Here is a 17,389-nt window from a genome sequence, read left to right on the forward strand (position 1 = left end):
TTTTGCACCAAGATACTATATTACTTGGGCTAAAATGCTGGATCTGGATGAAAATTTTTGGCCTAGCCAAATGACATATGTAAATTGCTAGATGGTTCTGTGAATCGACTGTATCTCAAGATACTGACACTTGAATTGGTAACCAGACAAGTGCCTTTGCTCACACAGTTCGTATTTATAGGCTTTGAAGGAAATATTTGTGCCGCAGAGATAAAGTTCATAACTAAGGAGGAAATGTTTGACTAGAAGAGGTTAGATGTGAACTCTTAGATAAGAGAAATGGGGAAATTATGAAATCTCTGTAGAGTTGCTGTTGTTGTTGTTTTAAGAAAAGTCTAGACAGATTTCTCTTTCTAGGATAGTAAAATGTACTCCTGTCAGGAAGCTGGACTGTGGGCGCCATGGAGATGGAGAGCATGTCTGTCTCATTCATCAGTGTATTTCAGCACCTGGCACAGCATTCCCACGTACTAAGTTCTTAATAAGAATGAATGAATGCATGCATGAATGAACAAACGGAGAGAGCGATGCTTTCACAGATGCACTTGCGTTCCTGAGATTTTGTGAATGTAGGGAGTAGCTAAAGGCGTTACCTAGGTTTTAAAAAGAGGATGTATTGACTTCTGTCTTCAACTCTAAGTAGTTGCCATACAGGTTCAAATGTTTTTATGGTCGATGGCTCCTTGAATCTTCCATTGGATAAAAATAAGCATATAATGGATTGGAAAATTCTGGCCCCAGTGTTACTTCACAGATTTCTAGCACTTTCAAATCAAATACTAGAATTTCCCCAAGGTTTCTATACTATTGACAACATGCAAGTATTTTATAATAAATAATTTCCCCCTTTTAAATTTATAGAGCTTGAGGTCTCAAGAAATCACTCATATTTTATGGACAGGAAGAAGCCTGTTTACATACTTGTATATGGTGGTTTAAAATTGACAACTCCCTTTGCATACATTCAGTCAGCCCTGTGCAATAGGCTGGGCAGATACTTGCCTTACCTCAAAAGTGAGGAAATAGAGAATTAGTACACTTGCCCAAGAGACCAGTGAGGTAGTGAGACAGAAGTTGCACTTCTACCTACTGACTCCTATTCCAGTGCTCTGTCCTATAAAGGACAATAAAACAAGAACTGGATGGTACTTTACAGTTTACAGGGCTTATGAACGTATCTCAATTCTCAAGATAAAACAATCAGTTTATCATGCAGGGTTTAGACATTAAAAAGCTGAAGTTTAAAGAGGGTAAAGGAAATTGTCCAAGGTTAACTATTGGTGGAGTCTAGTAAGAATCCATGTCTCCTGCCTACAAGTCTTAGTCATTTTGTGTTTGGTTGGTTGATTGTTTTAGGACCTCAGATGCATTAAATTGGATTAACCATTTTGGGGGGTTCATTTCACTCTCTCCTCACTAGTCCATGCATGGCTTTGTTTTATTTAGTTACATATGATTTTTATAGGGTAATACATGTCTGTGAATCACCACCCAACTTAATAGCTAAAACACTGACAATTAACCTTCATATAAAATACCTCCTCATCTCTTTCCCATACCTCCCCTTACCCAGCATCACCAACATTTTAAAGACTATATTAATTGTTCTACTGCTTTCCTTTTCATATAGTTATATACAAATATGTTTATATTCCTAGGGAGTTTGGTCTTATTTTTTAACTTTATGAAAAGTATATCATGCTATATGCAAGATTTGGGGGATTATATCATGTTGTATATAATTTGGGGGACATGTTGTGTGATTGGAGATCTTTTTACCAACAAAAGTAGGTAATCACAGTATACACACATACACCAGCACATGGTGTGTGTATGTGTATGTATATACATTTATAATGTAAACATTACATCAAACTATCCACTCTCTTCGACTTGAGACATATTTAAATGCACTCACCTATATATTGCATAGTAAACACTCTTTCATTCAACAACTATTTATAGGGTGCCTGCCATGTGCCAGGAGGTACCGTACTATGCCCTGACACACCCGTGCAAAAACAGATACATTCCTTCCCCAAATATCCCTGATCTCATGGAAATAACATTGTATATATAGAGACAGACAATAAATATAGAAAATATACAGGATGTTAGGTGATGTTAAGTGCTAGAGAGAAAAACAAATCGTGGAAGGCCCTTAGGGACTGGAGTTTGCAATTTCAGGGTAGTCAGCAATGAATTAGGGGTGGGGTGAGTGGGGAGAGGCTTAATTCACCGATTGACAGGGAGGTAACTTGTGAGAGCTGAAACAGAACAGAAGTAAACTCTTCGGAAACCCCCGCGCTCAGCTTATTGTCTGTAGGATGATGGGCTTAGTCGGTATTGATGGCTCCTGGAGAGACAATACATATATATTCCTCCTACTTTTCTTGCAAGTAGCCGCCAGCTCGGCTGGAATCTCCCTAGAAGCCGAAGCCGCACCTGAACACCTGGTAAGACCACCACCGCCCGCGGGCACTTAGCCGCCACGTGCGCGCGTTCCCGATCACGCGCGCAGGGGGGCGCGCGCCTGCCTCGGCCGCTCCCGGTGCCCGCTGGGGACGCGCGCGCGCGTGCCCGGGCCCGCGGCCTCTCGGCAGGGACGCGGCCGGGAGGGCGGCGCGCGCCCCGCTCGGCAGCTGCGGCAGCGGCGGCAGCGGCGGCAGCGGCTGGTGTGGGCGCTCACGTCAGGGCTGGGAGGAGGAAAGGGTTCGCTGTGGAAAGAGTGAGAGAGACATGAGGCAGCCAGGCAGGAAGCGAGAAAGTGTTCGGCGGAGAAGGAGTGAGTTTTAGAGACGCCCGGCGAGCAGGACCTGCGCCTGCGGGAGAGCGTGGCCGCCTGGGCTCCTCGCCTCCTCTGCTTGCTCTCCTGTGTCCGCTTTCAGAACCCCGAGCGAAGAACAGTTCCCGGCAGCCCGCAGCGCTGTCAAGGGGCCGCCGCCGGCCAGGGTACCTGGAGCCTTGACCTGGCTCAGGGGCACCCTCTGAGAACCCATCTTCTCCCCTCTGTTGGTGTGCAAGTCAACACGGGGGGGAAAGCATCCGGCAGCCTCAGGGAGCCCTAAAGAAGCTGAAGCAGAATGTACCAGGGACACATGCAGGTAAGACATTTCCATCGAACTGGATAGGGATCTTGGGGACTAATATAGGAGCCAGGGGGTTCACCAAGTTACTGTGGTCAAGTGCTGCCTTCATACAGTTCAACAAGTGAAGTGGTGCGACGTGACCATAACATTTCAGTCCGGTGCTATAGGTAAAACTAGACGGGTTTCTGTGGGAGAAGGGGAGGAAGGACCTCAGAACTTTGACTGGGAAGTTTGTTTTCTGTGCATTCCCTGAGCCTGTTTCTTTAAGCAAGATCAAGGAATCCAAAAAGAGGAAACCTGGAGATGACCGTGTTTCCGTTGTAATCCTATTGATGCAACTCGGCATGTATGTCAACTGAAGGGCAAACAATAATAGGAAAGACAAAGCTTTTCCTATATCATCTGCAAAGGTTTCTTGGCAGTTGGAACACTTTGCCACTTTCGTATTATTTTTTAAAGTGATAATTTTTTAAATGGTTTGTGCTGTATTTTCCCCCTTCAGATGATGGGACATTGTCACCTATCCCTATAGTCACAGGATGACTTAGGAGGATGAATTTCAAACATGTCCAAGAGGCTCTAATGTTTTTCAGGGGAGGTACTGTCTCTGGTTTTTAAAACTCATCTGAGCTGAGCCACTGCTTCTCTACTCTCTTGGGCAAGATTACTTTAACCTTGATTCCAGTTCTCATTCACATGGTTGGTTCTTCCTTATAAAGGCAGGTGTATTCTTTGAGGGGAAAAAAATGAAATACTAACTCAGCTTCCTAAAGTATAAACTGAGCTCTTTTTTTACTGTTCCTAAATGCTTTAGTCGTGGACTTAATGTTTGGGCTTCCTTTCCATTACAAAGATGGTCAAATACAGTTATCATATGTGGTGCTTTCACCCTGGTGTGCAATGTGTATGAATACTGAGGATGTTACTTCTGTGTCTTTAGAGCAATTTAAAATAGATAAATCAACATGTTACTGCATTTGTGACTTAGTATTACCCAATATTTAATTTCCGAGTCTTTGGGGAAATTCTTTTGTATTATAAATTATTTTTATATAAAATGGTATTGTATCATATTCCTAAGTTTTGTAAGAATTCTGAATCAGCACTATCAGAATTCTAAAAGCATTTCCCGTATTACTGACATCATCCTGTTTTGAAAATTATTAATAGATTATATCACAGTTGTTGGACAATAATTAGTGCCTGAAGTATATTTCTAAATATAAACAATAAATACGATCTGCATGTTTCTTATTAAAGCTACACTAATTGGAAAGTTTAGTAACAAAGAAGCATTCAAACAATCACAGCTAAAAAAATTAACAAAGGATTATTACCATAGCTCTATGTTTCATCTTCACCCGATAATGATACTTATAATTTTATGTATTATCTATTTATTGTCCCTAAACAGTTTCTCCACAGCAGTAAAAATAGGAAGATTTTAACAAATGGAGTCAATCTTCAGAAAATTGCTCATTCACACAAAATTCATAATTGACTACTTGGGCAATTTACTGAAACTTTCCACATTATTTTTTGTTTGAAAATACGTTTTTGTGAATGAAGAATTGAAGCAACAATCTGGTAAACTCAGGCACCCCCAAAACAATTTAAACTAAATTTTCTGAATACTTCAGGGATTGATGTTACTGAAACTTGAATTGTCTAGAATAATGTCTGAGGGTTTCATTTCACTTTGAGAGAATAGACAAAATGTAAGACTCTGCATATGATCCTGCCTTAATGTTTTTTGCTTGTGTACTGCTATAACAGCAAATATGATGGCTTGCAGTAAAACTCACAAATCTTTGCTGCCAAGCTTAGCTTGGAAACATTACTAAATATTGTAATCAATATGCTTGCCAAAATTTCAGAGCACAGTACTTTTTTCCTTTTTACTATTGACCACTGATGTTAACTTCTAAGGCTTTAATAGTTTAGTAGCTATTAAATGATACGATCATCTGAGTGGGAATGCCCTACCCCCCAAAAAACCACTTATTTCAATCTGATTTATAATATAGTTACTTGCTGACATTTTAAAACCCCGGTCTCTTTCCCAGAGAATAGTATTTAGCCTATAGACAAAATCTCCATTGTGTTGGTACATTTACATTAAATAAAGAATCTTTCCTTATCAGAGACAGTATCATCTTCCTGTGCGTACCTGACTCTAATCACAAGGGAGAAGAAGCATAGCCTAAATGCTCCAAAATATTTGTGATTTAAAATCTGGATACATATTTGGTAAAGTGGACCAGGGATGAGCAGATTTACTAACATTTCTGCCAACTTTGGAGTTCATTTGAAACACTGGTGTTACTTGGCTGATACCTTAAAACAGGAGTGAAACAGAAAATATTGGCAATCATTAGCTCTGCCTTCTAATTCTACTCTTTTCTGTATCCAAAAGATTTTAAAATAAAATGCTTTGTAAATAGGCAGTCTGAGTGGGGAGGTGTTCACATGAAGTCTTAAAAAATAGTCTGATTTAAAACTCCTGTAGTGCCTTTGTTTCTGCAGCTTAACGATTTTGTAAATAAAGTCTATTAATTCTTATACATATGTCTAATTCATCCAGTTTACCATAGAAATTGAATTCATTTTAGAAGCCACAATATTTTAAAATCACACATTTAGTTTACTCTGCTAGTTCATTAGAAGATAAAAGTTGACATCTATTACAGATAGATAGCACAGCATAGTAGTGTAGATTTCTTGGTTTCAAAGTGAATGCCACAGGTATATTTCTTAGGAGTAGGGCCCCAGAGTTGTGCTGTTTTCCAAGTGCCTCAGCAATAATTTCCAAGGGGAATTCATCACCTCAGCAACTTAAGTAAATGTTGTTTCTTTAGTGACTTTTAGATTTACTTCTTTTTCCCTTTTGACCAGGGGGGCCAATGGTGTTTAAATGCACTTTAGCATCAGTTCTAACCAACTTTCTGTTTCTCTTAGATGACCTGTGATCTTAATCCCTCCAGTACAGCTGTGTGCTCTGCACTGCGATGCTTATTTGTATATGGCCATATGAGTTAACACTGCCAATTAGAGCAAAATAATTACATGTCTCTGAATGTTCCCTTAGCCAAATCTTTTATCTGAAATGGTATAAATACAAGGCAATATAATTTCAATTTTGAACTAAGATTTTCTTATTTTTAATAAAGGATCCCCAGTAGTATTTTTTGTTACAAAAGAAAGTTATTTCAGAAGACAATCAAACAAAAAAATGTATTCGTAATTTTAACTGATCTTTATTATAGGCATTGAAAACAGACTTTTTTTTTGACTTATTCAAGCCTGCCGAGGAAAAATTCCACACCCTCTGGCTTCACAAGACATTAATTAAGAAAATTTAAATGACAAAAATTATAAAATTATTAACACTTCAAAGAGTAGCCATTTATTTGTCTTCCCCCAAAGGGGTTTTGTGTTTTTATTTACGACTTTACTTAAGCTTTAAAAAAATTTTTTTCATGAAGGGGAACAGCTTGGATAACATAAATTATGTTAATACATTAGATCTGGCCACTGGAGACTCATTTGGTTCACTAGAAACAACGAACATAGGAAGCCAGTCCAAAGTAAGGGCATAGAATGTTTTTCAACATCTATAACAGCAGTTTGTCATAACTGATACCTAAAGCAAAATTGTAAAGTAGATAATATTTGTCATGGATACTTGCACTTTTCTAAAAGACCCATTTTTCCCCTCCTGATGCCACCATTTTCTATCCTGTGTCATTTCTTTATCAACCCTTTGCTAACAAAAATATAATTAATACCAATATACCACACACATACACACACACACCATATTTGCATTTTTAGAGGAAAATCTTGGAAAATTAGGAGTTTTTTGCAGGGGAGGGTTATGTTTTAAGGAGAATGAGGTAATGCCGGCCTAGGGCTGAGGTTGATTTTGTTGATTTGGTCATGGATAGCTACTGCCCTCCCCTCCCCTCTCCCCCCACCAGCTCAAATAGTACCTGCCCTTCCTCCTCGAAGCCCTCCTATGAATGATAATCAGTATTAATACTCCTTGAATGAATTTATTTCAGACATGAATTTATTGTCTGAAATAGTATTAACTAGAACTCTATTGAAGGAAATTCATGTACGGTGAAGCTGATGTGCAAAATTATGACACAAACTCCAGCGAGATTCCGAAGTGCCTTCCTATATATTTACAAGCAAATCATGCTTGGTATGAGAGTAATATTGAGCTTCTAGCACTTAAAAATTATAATACTTATGGTATAATATTGCTGAATACTTGATTAACCTGAAAATCTCATTCCCCAGCTATACCGGCCAACAGTTTACATTATAGACTTACTGTAAGAAACACAATATGTTCTTCCTAGATTTTGTTTATGGTTTATAAACATTCTTCCTAAAAACATGTGTTTGAAAGAAAAAATTCTAGCATACAAATGTTTTGGCTATAAAACATTTTTAAAGGAAAAAATAAGAAAAGGTTAAAACAGAACTTGTTAATTTTAAAATCTTGAATCTCTAGTATTACCACTGCCAACCTAAGAAACATTAAGATGTGATGCACCATGTAGTCAAAACATCTGGCAGCCTGCTTTTTTACACTTTTTATTGAGATCTCATGTTGCCAACACAGGCATAAGTTAGAGCCGTTGAAAGATTTTATATTCTAGAATTAATTTCTTGATACATTTATGTAATAACTGGTGTGCATTTCCTTCACTAAAAGTGGGGGCACACTACAGCCTAATGTTTCCTTATGGGACCTAAGTCCAATCTGAGTGTTTGGTGACATCTAAACATGATGTCATTTCAAATACACCAATAAGGAAAATGGGGTTGCCAAGTTTCTGAAATATGAAACCTTTTTATGATTCAGACTTTGTAGAAGGAAAAAAATCACCTTGAACTATAGCATGTAACCCATGGATCAGAGACCAGATGCTGTGAATTGGGGGTTACATTTCTTTCAATGACCCCTTCCTTCATCTTCACCTCACCCACTTCCCACCCCTCCTCACCCATGCCATCCCCTTTACCAGGGATACCAAATGGAAGACTTTTTCCCAGCCTGTTAAGAAAGATTTGTATATCTTATATATTATTATATTTTACAGAATATAAACAGGAAGATAACTAATACCCTATTGGTTAAATATCAAGACCATGGCTAATTGTTCAGAGCCCAGAGTCTAATATAGCACACTACCAGTATTGTCATATAATGTCATTTTCTTCTTTTATAAATATGTTATTTGTGACAGAGGTGACACCAGCGTTGCAGGAGGAGAATGTTCTTTGTCAATCAATGATTCTTGGTTAATTGGATATCTATATAATTTTTTAAAAGGTGAATCTTGACTTCTATTTTGCGTGTACACAGAAGTCCATCCCAAGTAGGTTAAAATAGGAGAGTACATTTATGACCTAGCAGGTAGGCAGTGAACACGTGAAAGTACATTTACCGGTAGCTGTTTTAATGTCCTTGTTTACCAATTCCGTTATCTGTGTCATTTTGTGGGCTGTTTTTATTGATTGATTTTTATCTTCATTATGGGCTGTGTTTTCCTGCTTCTTTGTATGCCTGGTACTTTTTGATTGGATGCCAGACATTGTGAATCTTACATTGTTGGGTGCTGGATATTTTTTAATTCCTTCTTTTTTTAAGTTTTGTGTTTGGACACAACTAACATGCTTGGAAACGGTTTGATCATTTCAAGGTTTGCTTTTAAGAGTTTTTACATGATACTAGAAGCTACCAGAATTTTTGGGGATAGGGCTGACTTGTCCTGTCTTCTGAGGTAATATTCTTCTGAGTACTTTATCTGATGTCCCACTCATCAGGAGATTTCTTGACTTGGTTTTGGGCATGTGAGCTCTTTATAGCCCTGTTTGAGCTCTAAGAAGTGCTCTGGCTGTTCCTTTCTGATGGTCTGAGGGTAGCTTCCTCACATACATGATCAGAACTCAGGGGAAGACTAGCGGGGGAAGCCTCTGCATGTCTCCAGAGCTCTCACTCTGTGCAGACTTCTCCCTAGCACTCTGCCCTGTATAGTCTAACACCCGGGCCTCCTCAAATCCTCCACTCTGTCTCCTCAGCTTAGTGAGGATACCAGACATTTTGGGGTCCTCACTTCCTACATTATGTCCTGGAAACTCTTTCCCGGCTGTAAGTAGGGCAATCACAATGCTCACCTTATTTGTTTCCCTTCTCTCAGGGATCCTGTGAGGCCTTTCTTCCCAGTGTTTAAAAATCATTGTTTTGTATATTTTGTCTGTTTTTTTCCCCAGTTTTATTGAGACATAATTGGCATACATCACTGTGTAAGTTTAAAGCATACAACATGATGGTTTGACTTACATATATTGTGACACAACAGGTTCGGCTACTGTCCATCTTCTTATGTAGATACAATAAAAAGAAAGAAGGGAAAAAGGAAGAACATTTCTTCCTTGTGATGAGAGCTCTTAGGTTTTACTCTAACAACTTTCCTATATATCATCCAGCAATATTAGCTGTAGTCATCAGGTTGTACATTACCTCCCTAATACTTATTTATCTTATGACTGGAAGTTTGTGCCTTTTGACCACCTTCCTCCAATTCCCCCTCCAATTCCCCCTCCTTCACCTCTGCCTTAGATAATCGCAAGTCTGATCTCTTTTTCTGAGTTTATTTGTTCTTAGATTCCACATATAAGTGAGGTCATACAGTATTTGCCTATCTCTGACTAACTTATTTCACTTAGCATAATGCCTTGAAAGTCCATCCATGTTGTCACAAATAGTATGATGTCCTCATTTTTTATCTGAGTAATAATCCGTTGTGTGTGTGTATATATATATATATATATATATATATATATATATATATATATACACACCACAACTTCTTTAGCCATTCATCCACCAGTGGGCACTTCAGTTGTTTTCACGTCTTAGCAATTGTAAATAATGCTGCTAGGAATGTGGGTGTGCAGATATTTTTTGAGTTACTGTTTTTGTTTCCTTTGGATATATTCCCAGAAGTGGAATTGATGGATCATATAGTAGTTCTATTTAAAAATTTTTAAGGATCCTCCATATTGTTTTCCTAGTCACCATACCAATTTGCAATCCCACCAACAGTGCGCAACAATTCCCTTTTCTCCACATCCACACCGGCATTTGTTATTTCTTGTTTTCTGGATGATGGCCATTCTAACAGACGTGAGGTGATATCTCATTGTGGTTTTAATTTGCTTTTCCCTAACGCCTAGTGATGTTGAGCATCTTTTCATGTACGTGTAGCCTTTCTTCTGTCTTCCTTGGAGAATTGTCTATTCAGGTCCTTTGCCCATTTTTAATTGGGTTATTTGGTTTATTTGCTGTAAGTTCTTTATATTTTTTTAATATTAACCCTTTATCAGATATATGTTTTACAAATTTTTTTCCAGTTATATAGGTTTTCTTTTCACTTTGTTCATGGTTTCTTTTGCTGTGCAGAAGCTTTTTTACTTTGATGTAGTCCCACTTGTTTATTTTTTATTTTGTTCTTTGTGCTTTAGGTGTCATATTCTCATTTTTGACTGATCTTTATTAGTACCAATATACTACTTCTCCTATTAAAACTCAATTAGATACAGACCATTATTATTCTCCATGTGAGATTTCACTAGATTGATCATCTTTGTTATTTTTAGATAATGACCATTAAACATTTCACAGATGAAAAATAGTTCATTTAGGTAGGAAGAGGCTGCTTATCCACTATTTCATTCAAGAGAAACACACACAGGGCTTCCCTGGTGGCGCAGTGGTTGAGAGTCCGCCTGCCGATGCAGGGGGACACGGGTTCGTGCCCCGGTCCGGGAAGATCCCACATGCCGCGGAGCAGCTGGGCCCGTGAGCCATGGCCGCTGAGCCTGCGCGTCCAGAGCCTGTGCTCTGCAGCGGGCGAGGCCACAGCAGTGAGAAGCCCGCATACCGCAACAAAAAAAAAATGAGAGAGAAACACACAGAACTCTGCCAACAGCTCTGAAATGGGGTGAACCTAAGCCAAGTAGGAGAGTTTGCATTGCAGGTGCATACACAACTCCCCAAAGCTCCTCTTCATGCATAGATACCCCTGAGAAACCAGACAAACTCTGTAAGTGGGAGGTGGTGTAGCAAAAACTTTTTCTTCCAAACAGAATGCCATATGGTCATCTATAAATCATGGAGATTCCAAGAGCTGATTGGTGCTGTTGTGATGCCAGATGCTAGATATCTACCTAGGGATCCACAAAATTCCCACTCCTACACAGCCTCTTAAAAATTATGCAGTTTTTAAAGCAACTGGTGTGGTAGAAGAATTCAGAACCATTTCGTATGAGTAATGATAGGAGGAACTGGGGCTGTTTAGCTTGGAAAGTAAAGACTCGAGGAGACCATGATGACTTTATATAAATATATGAAGGATTATTATGTAAGAAGGGGATAGAATTATTCTGTACATCCTTGAGGGTTAAAACTGGTATCATATCAGGGTGAGGTAAAAAGTTTCCTCGAGGCAACGACAATAAGAAGACGCTGGATACAGTACCCAGTTCTCACTGTGGTGAGCTGCCTGCTTGGAAATGGAAGAGGCCAAGAGTGAAGGGGGAGCTGAATGTGAACAGAGCACAGTACCCCTGTGCACACGCAGGCCTCTGACCTGAGACCATTATGCCTGTGGACGAAATCCAGCGAAAAGCACCGTGAGATGGCATGTGTGTTTGTGTGTGCATGTCTGTGTGTCCCACCAAAAATGGTTATAGTCGACTGAAGTAATGACCTATAATAAGCAAAAACCAGTATGTCCTGGGGGAATATTCCCTGGTTCCCTGAAAGTATATGGGTGAGCATCAGACAGAGCCATGCCAGTACCATGATGCAAAGTGATCAGAAATAGTAAAAGGTCAGAAAATATGGAACCTCTTCAAGGAGATGAGAAAGAGGAAAACATTTAAACATCATAACATGAAGCTGCTAGATGTGCAAAACATCTTTTTACTTCCTTTCACATGCGTGTTAACTGTAACATACATGCTTATATGGAATGGTATCCTCTGATCATGCAGGGACATAACATCTGATTGGACAGGTGATTATGTGCACATGAAACACCTGGGAGCTGATTGGAAATGCAGACTCTCAGGTCCCACTCCAGACCTACTGAATCAGAAACTGAATTTTCCAAGATGCTCAGTGATTTATACGTATATTAACATTTAGGATGCACTGATCTGAAAACATCTACGTAGAGAACAGGACCTGATCTATTGCACTGAGACCTTAGCAAAAAGTTAGATTCTTGGCTAGTTTTCTGACATCACAGAGGCACAATGAGGTACCTGAGAGAGGAGCTGGCAAGAGCAACTATCACAACTATGTTTGAATAAAATTTCTTTCTTATATTGATATCATAACCTCCGCCCAATTGGTTATAGTTTTTCCATCTGGGGAAAGCTCAGCAAACATATTATGTTCCATCTGAATAAAATAAGCCTTCAAATATTTAGAGAACTATTATGTCTTCATCCCATTAAATCTTTTCTTCTCCAAGATAAACAGCCCAGTTCACTAATCGTTTCTCATGATGATGTTTCTAATGCTTAATGGCTCCACGAAAGTATGGCCTCGGAGCAAGACACACTGCTCAAGATGTGATCTGACCATTGCCAAGCACTGTGAGATTATTTATCTCCTGGGAAAAACATCTACTCAGACAGCCTAAGACTGCTGTAGCATCTTTAGACTAAATTGTCCTCTAAATTGTTCTGATGTTTCTGTTCTCTGAATAACTTGGGAGTTATCTCACAGGTGTTAGGTCTTTATACCAGAATAATCTTGAATCCATACATGAATTAGAATATTCTAGGTTAACAGTTCCTTATGTCTCCAACAACTGCAGTAGTGTTCAGTTTTGAGGTCACAGAATCCTGAATTTGAAGGACTCTTGAAATTGTTTTGTTCAACCATTTCATTTCACTGATGAGGAAACTGAGGTCCGGTAAATAAGAGACTTGCTCAAAAGGTCCCATAAAACTTAGTTAGCAGAGCTAGCACTGTAATGAAAGCCTGCCTTATCCTAGTGTGCTATTCCCATTACACTTTTTACTCTTTATTTTGAATTACAATAAAAATCTAAGTGAAAAGTAAGCATTATAATAAACTACTAGATGTTTTCAAATATCCATGTGTTTCGCATTTAGTCACAAAAATTGATTTTTTCCTGCTTTTCGCTGTTAGTGTAACTATTTGATTTTTTTTAATCTTCTATTTTCTTTTAATTTTTATTTGATATTGGAGCATAGTTGATGAACAATGTTGTGTTAGTTTCAGGTGTACAGCAAAGTGATTCAGTTATACATATACATGTATCTATTCTTTTTCAAATTCTTTTACCATTTAGGTTATTACAGAATATTGAGCAGTGTTACCTGTGCTATATATTAGGTCCTTGTTGTTTATCTGTTTTAAATATAGCAGTGTGTACATGTCAATCTGAAACTCCCAGTCTATCCCTACCCCCCCACCCTTCTCCCCGGTAACCATAAGTTCATTCTCTAAGTCTGTGTGTCTGTTTCTGTTTTGTAAATAAGTTCTTTGTATCACTTTTTTTTAGTTTCCGCATATAAGTGATATCATATGTTATTTGTCTTTCTCTGTCTGACTTACTTTACCTTGTATGAAAATCTCCAGGTTCATCCATGTTGGTGCAAATGGCATTATTTCATTCTTTTTAATGGCTGAGTAATATTCCATTGTATATATGCACCACATCTTCTTTATCCGTTCATCTGTCGATGGACACATAGGTTGCTTCCATGTCTTGGCTATTGTAAACAGAACTGCAATGAACATTGGGGTGCATGTATCCTTTTGAACCATGTTTTTCTCCAGACATATGCCCAGGAGTGGTATTGCTGGATCATATGGTAGTTCTATTTTTAGTTTCTTAAGGAATCTACTAAAATTGAATATGTAAAATATCAAATAGTTTCTTAAGGAACCTATTTGATATTTTACATATTCAATTTTAGTAGTCATTTGTTTGGCTGACAGTGGAAGAAAGTCTGGTCTGTACGTCTGTTTTAAAAGTGGAATGAAGTGCCATGAAAAGCTGTATCATTTTTATTTCCTAAAGGTGTTCCTCACTGTCTCTCCTTGGACTGACTAGGTTGACCATTTGAGTAAACTGGTTTGATAGGTTCTTGGAACTAGTTGACTAAATATACAAGTAAAGCCATCAGGAGTTCTTAGCTGTAAGAAACAACTCAGAAAACAGAAAACAATTCTGGCTCACTTAAGCATAAAGGGAATTTATTAGAAGTACATTTGGACAATAGAAAGCATAGAAAGAATGATGAAGATAGAAAAATCACCATTTTTGCAAAAATCATAGTAAAAATTGATTCAAGCAAGAATAATGGTCAATGGATGCTAAATCTGAGGAAAGAGGCAGTTTGAGGAGAAACGGGATATTTATATAACATCAAAATGTCATCCACATAAATTACAAAACAAAAAATCGTGCCTTTTCCATGGAGAAATTGCACACTAAGTTACCAAAATCAACATCACCAATAAGGTGATCAAATGGATGTCCATCTCTGGATGCAATGCCCTGAGAAGGACACATCATTCCTATAATAGTACTGCTGAGGAGGCACAACCTGAATATAATCATGAGAAAATCTCAGACAAACCTAAAATGAGGGATATTCTATACAATAAGCAGATTATGTTTTTCAAAAATGTGAGTATCATGAAAAACAAGGAAAAACTGAGCTGTTTACAAATTAAAAGAAGACAAAAGAGACAATGACAACTAAATGCAGTACGTGATAGTGGACTAGATCTTGGACTGGGAAAGAAAATTGTCACAAAGCACAGTGTGGCACAATTGATACTTGAATATGGAATAGATGTTAGATTAGTGTTATATGTGCTGATTTTGATAACTAAACTATGGCTGTGGCAAGAGAATATGTTTATTCACAGGACATACATGCTGCAGCATGAAGGGGCAAAGGGGCATAGTGCAGGTAACCTACTCTCAAGTGATTTGGAATACTGAAAATAATAATATGCATGATATAATTACATAGAGAGAATGCACAAACATAGCAAAATGTTAAAAATTGGTAAATCTGGGGAAAAGGGTATTATGGGAGTCCATTGTACTATTATTGCAATTTTTCTGTAGGCTTGTGATTATTTCAAAATAAAAAGGTTTTTTAAAATATTTTTTAAAAACACATTAGGATACTCACAGACTCCTAGAACTAGGCTCCAAATGGAGGGACCATGAAAACCCCATGTTGGAGCTTCAGCTGCTGCCCCCCACTCCCAGGATGAATGTTCTACCATGACTATGTGCCCCCAAAACTCAGTTCAAAGTGGGGTCAGGTGTAGTTGGTTGGTGGAACTGAGTCAACACATCCATACCGTATTTGCAAGGTAGTCTGGGAAAGTGCGTTTCTGCTTAGCACCAATATTCCAAAAGTGGACAGTTTCCCAAATATAGAGTTTAGATTTGGGAAAGTTAAAGAAATTAAAAAGCCAGTATCCACTATAACATGTTAGAGATATTGCTTGAAAGTAAAATAAACACCTCTCTATCTTGACCTAGCTAGAGGGCAATCGGCCTTGAGGGATAAGAGTTAAAAGAAAATAATTCTCTTTAAGTCCTGTGCTTATTTGGTACTACCTGCTGTTACATGCAGGCCTGCAGGAGAATACAGTAAAGCTAGAATATATTGGTTTATTAAATCATGCAGCAAAGAAGAGTAGAATGATCCCTCCATCATTCATCAGTGTCCATCTACTGCTCACTTCCATTCTTTTTGAGAAATTAGAAAGAGCCCTGTGAAGAATTTAGTAGTTAATCAGGGGATTAAAATACATATCATGTACCTTAGTAATAAGAACATTTTTCCCTCCATACGCAGGAACTTAATGTGGAAAACTGGGCGCATTAGTGTTTCATATTCATCCAAAGAATGATTATAATCCAGATGCTCTATGCATTTTAGTCATTAATATTGATATGCAGCCTATTATATAAGCCTTTAGGAAGGTTATGTAAGACAAAAGAAAGTGTTCTTAAGCTTGGGGCAAGATTAAATTAAAATAGAATCCTGGAGATGTAAATGTCTTTAGAGTTCACATAGCACAGCTTTGTCATTTCACATATGAGGAAACTGAGGGCTAGATCTTGATGGCCCAGACTTCTGGAATTAATAGCTTTCCCCAAAAGTGAGGGGTGGGGGAAAGATGCTGAAAGGCTTTTGATGGCATGCATCAGACATTGCTTAATGATCTCTCACATTTGAAGAGGCTACAGAAACATACTGGTTAAGAGCTTGCGCTCAGGATCAGACAGTCCCAAGTTCAAATCCTGGATTCACCACATATTATCTGTGGGATCTTGCTCTAATAACTTATCCTCTCTAAACCTCACTTTCCCCATCTATGGCAAGAATATAATAAATGTACCCATACGTTGTGATGATTTTGTAAGGATTAGCTCTTATGTTTTTTTTAATTGAAATATAGTTGATTTATAATGCTATGTTAATTTCTGCTGTACAGCAAAAAGATTCAGTTATACTTATATATACATTCTTTTTATTATACTCTTCCATTATGGTTTATCATAAGATATTGAATATAGTTCTCTGTGCCATAGAGTAGGACCTTGTTGTTTATCCATTCTATATATAAAAGCTTATATCTGCTAACCCAAACCTCCCACTTCATCCCTCCCCCAACCCCCTCCCCCTTGGCAACCACCAGCCTGTTCTCTATCCATGATTCTGTTTCTGTTTCATGGATAGGTTCATTTGTGTCGTATTTTAGGCTCCACATATAGGTGTGTATCATTTTTTTAGATTCCACATATAAGTGATGTCATATATTTGTCTGACTTATCTCACTTAGTATGATAATCTCTAGGTCCATCCATGTTGCTGTAAATGGCATTATTTCATTCTTTTTAATGGCTGAGTAATATTCCATTGTATATATATACACATACATATATATATACACACACCATATCTTCTTTATCCATTTGTCTGTCGATGGATATTTAGGTTACTTCCATGTCTTGGCTATTGTATATAATGCTGCTATGAACGTTGGGGTGCATGTATCTTTTCAAATTACAGTTTTCATCTTTTCTGGATATGTATCCAGGACTGGGATTGTTGGATCATATGGTAACTCTTTTTTAGTTTTTTAAGAAACCTCCAGACTGTTCTCCAAAGTGGTTGCACCAATTTACATTCCCACC

The 17,389-nt window shown here is 38.1% G+C and overlaps 1 protein-coding gene across 2 annotated transcripts in view; it reads left to right on the top strand.

Moving 5' to 3' along the window:
• The first annotated feature begins 2,763 nt into the window (after window positions 1-2,763).
• PEX5L (peroxisomal biogenesis factor 5 like) overlaps window positions 2,764-17,389 on the top strand; it is a 173,196-nt gene continuing 158,570 nt past the window's right edge. Inside the window, exon 1 of one of the 2 annotated variants that reach the window (XM_029215455.1) lies at window positions 2,764-3,104. In XM_029215455.1, coding sequence (XP_029071288.1) covers window positions 3,084-3,104 — 21 coding nt within the window. In that variant the 5' untranslated portion in view covers window positions 2,764-3,083. The remainder of the gene's footprint in view (window positions 3,105-17,389) is intronic. The other variant, XM_029215454.1, reaches the window with a different exon arrangement.

This window comes from Monodon monoceros, unplaced genomic scaffold (assembly GCF_005190385.1).
Source record: "Monodon monoceros isolate NGI ecotype Baffin Bay Population unplaced genomic scaffold, NGI_Narwhal_1 Super_Scaffold_11, whole genome shotgun sequence".
In the NCBI taxonomy this organism is placed as follows: Eukaryota; Metazoa; Chordata; class Mammalia; order Artiodactyla; family Monodontidae; genus Monodon; species Monodon monoceros.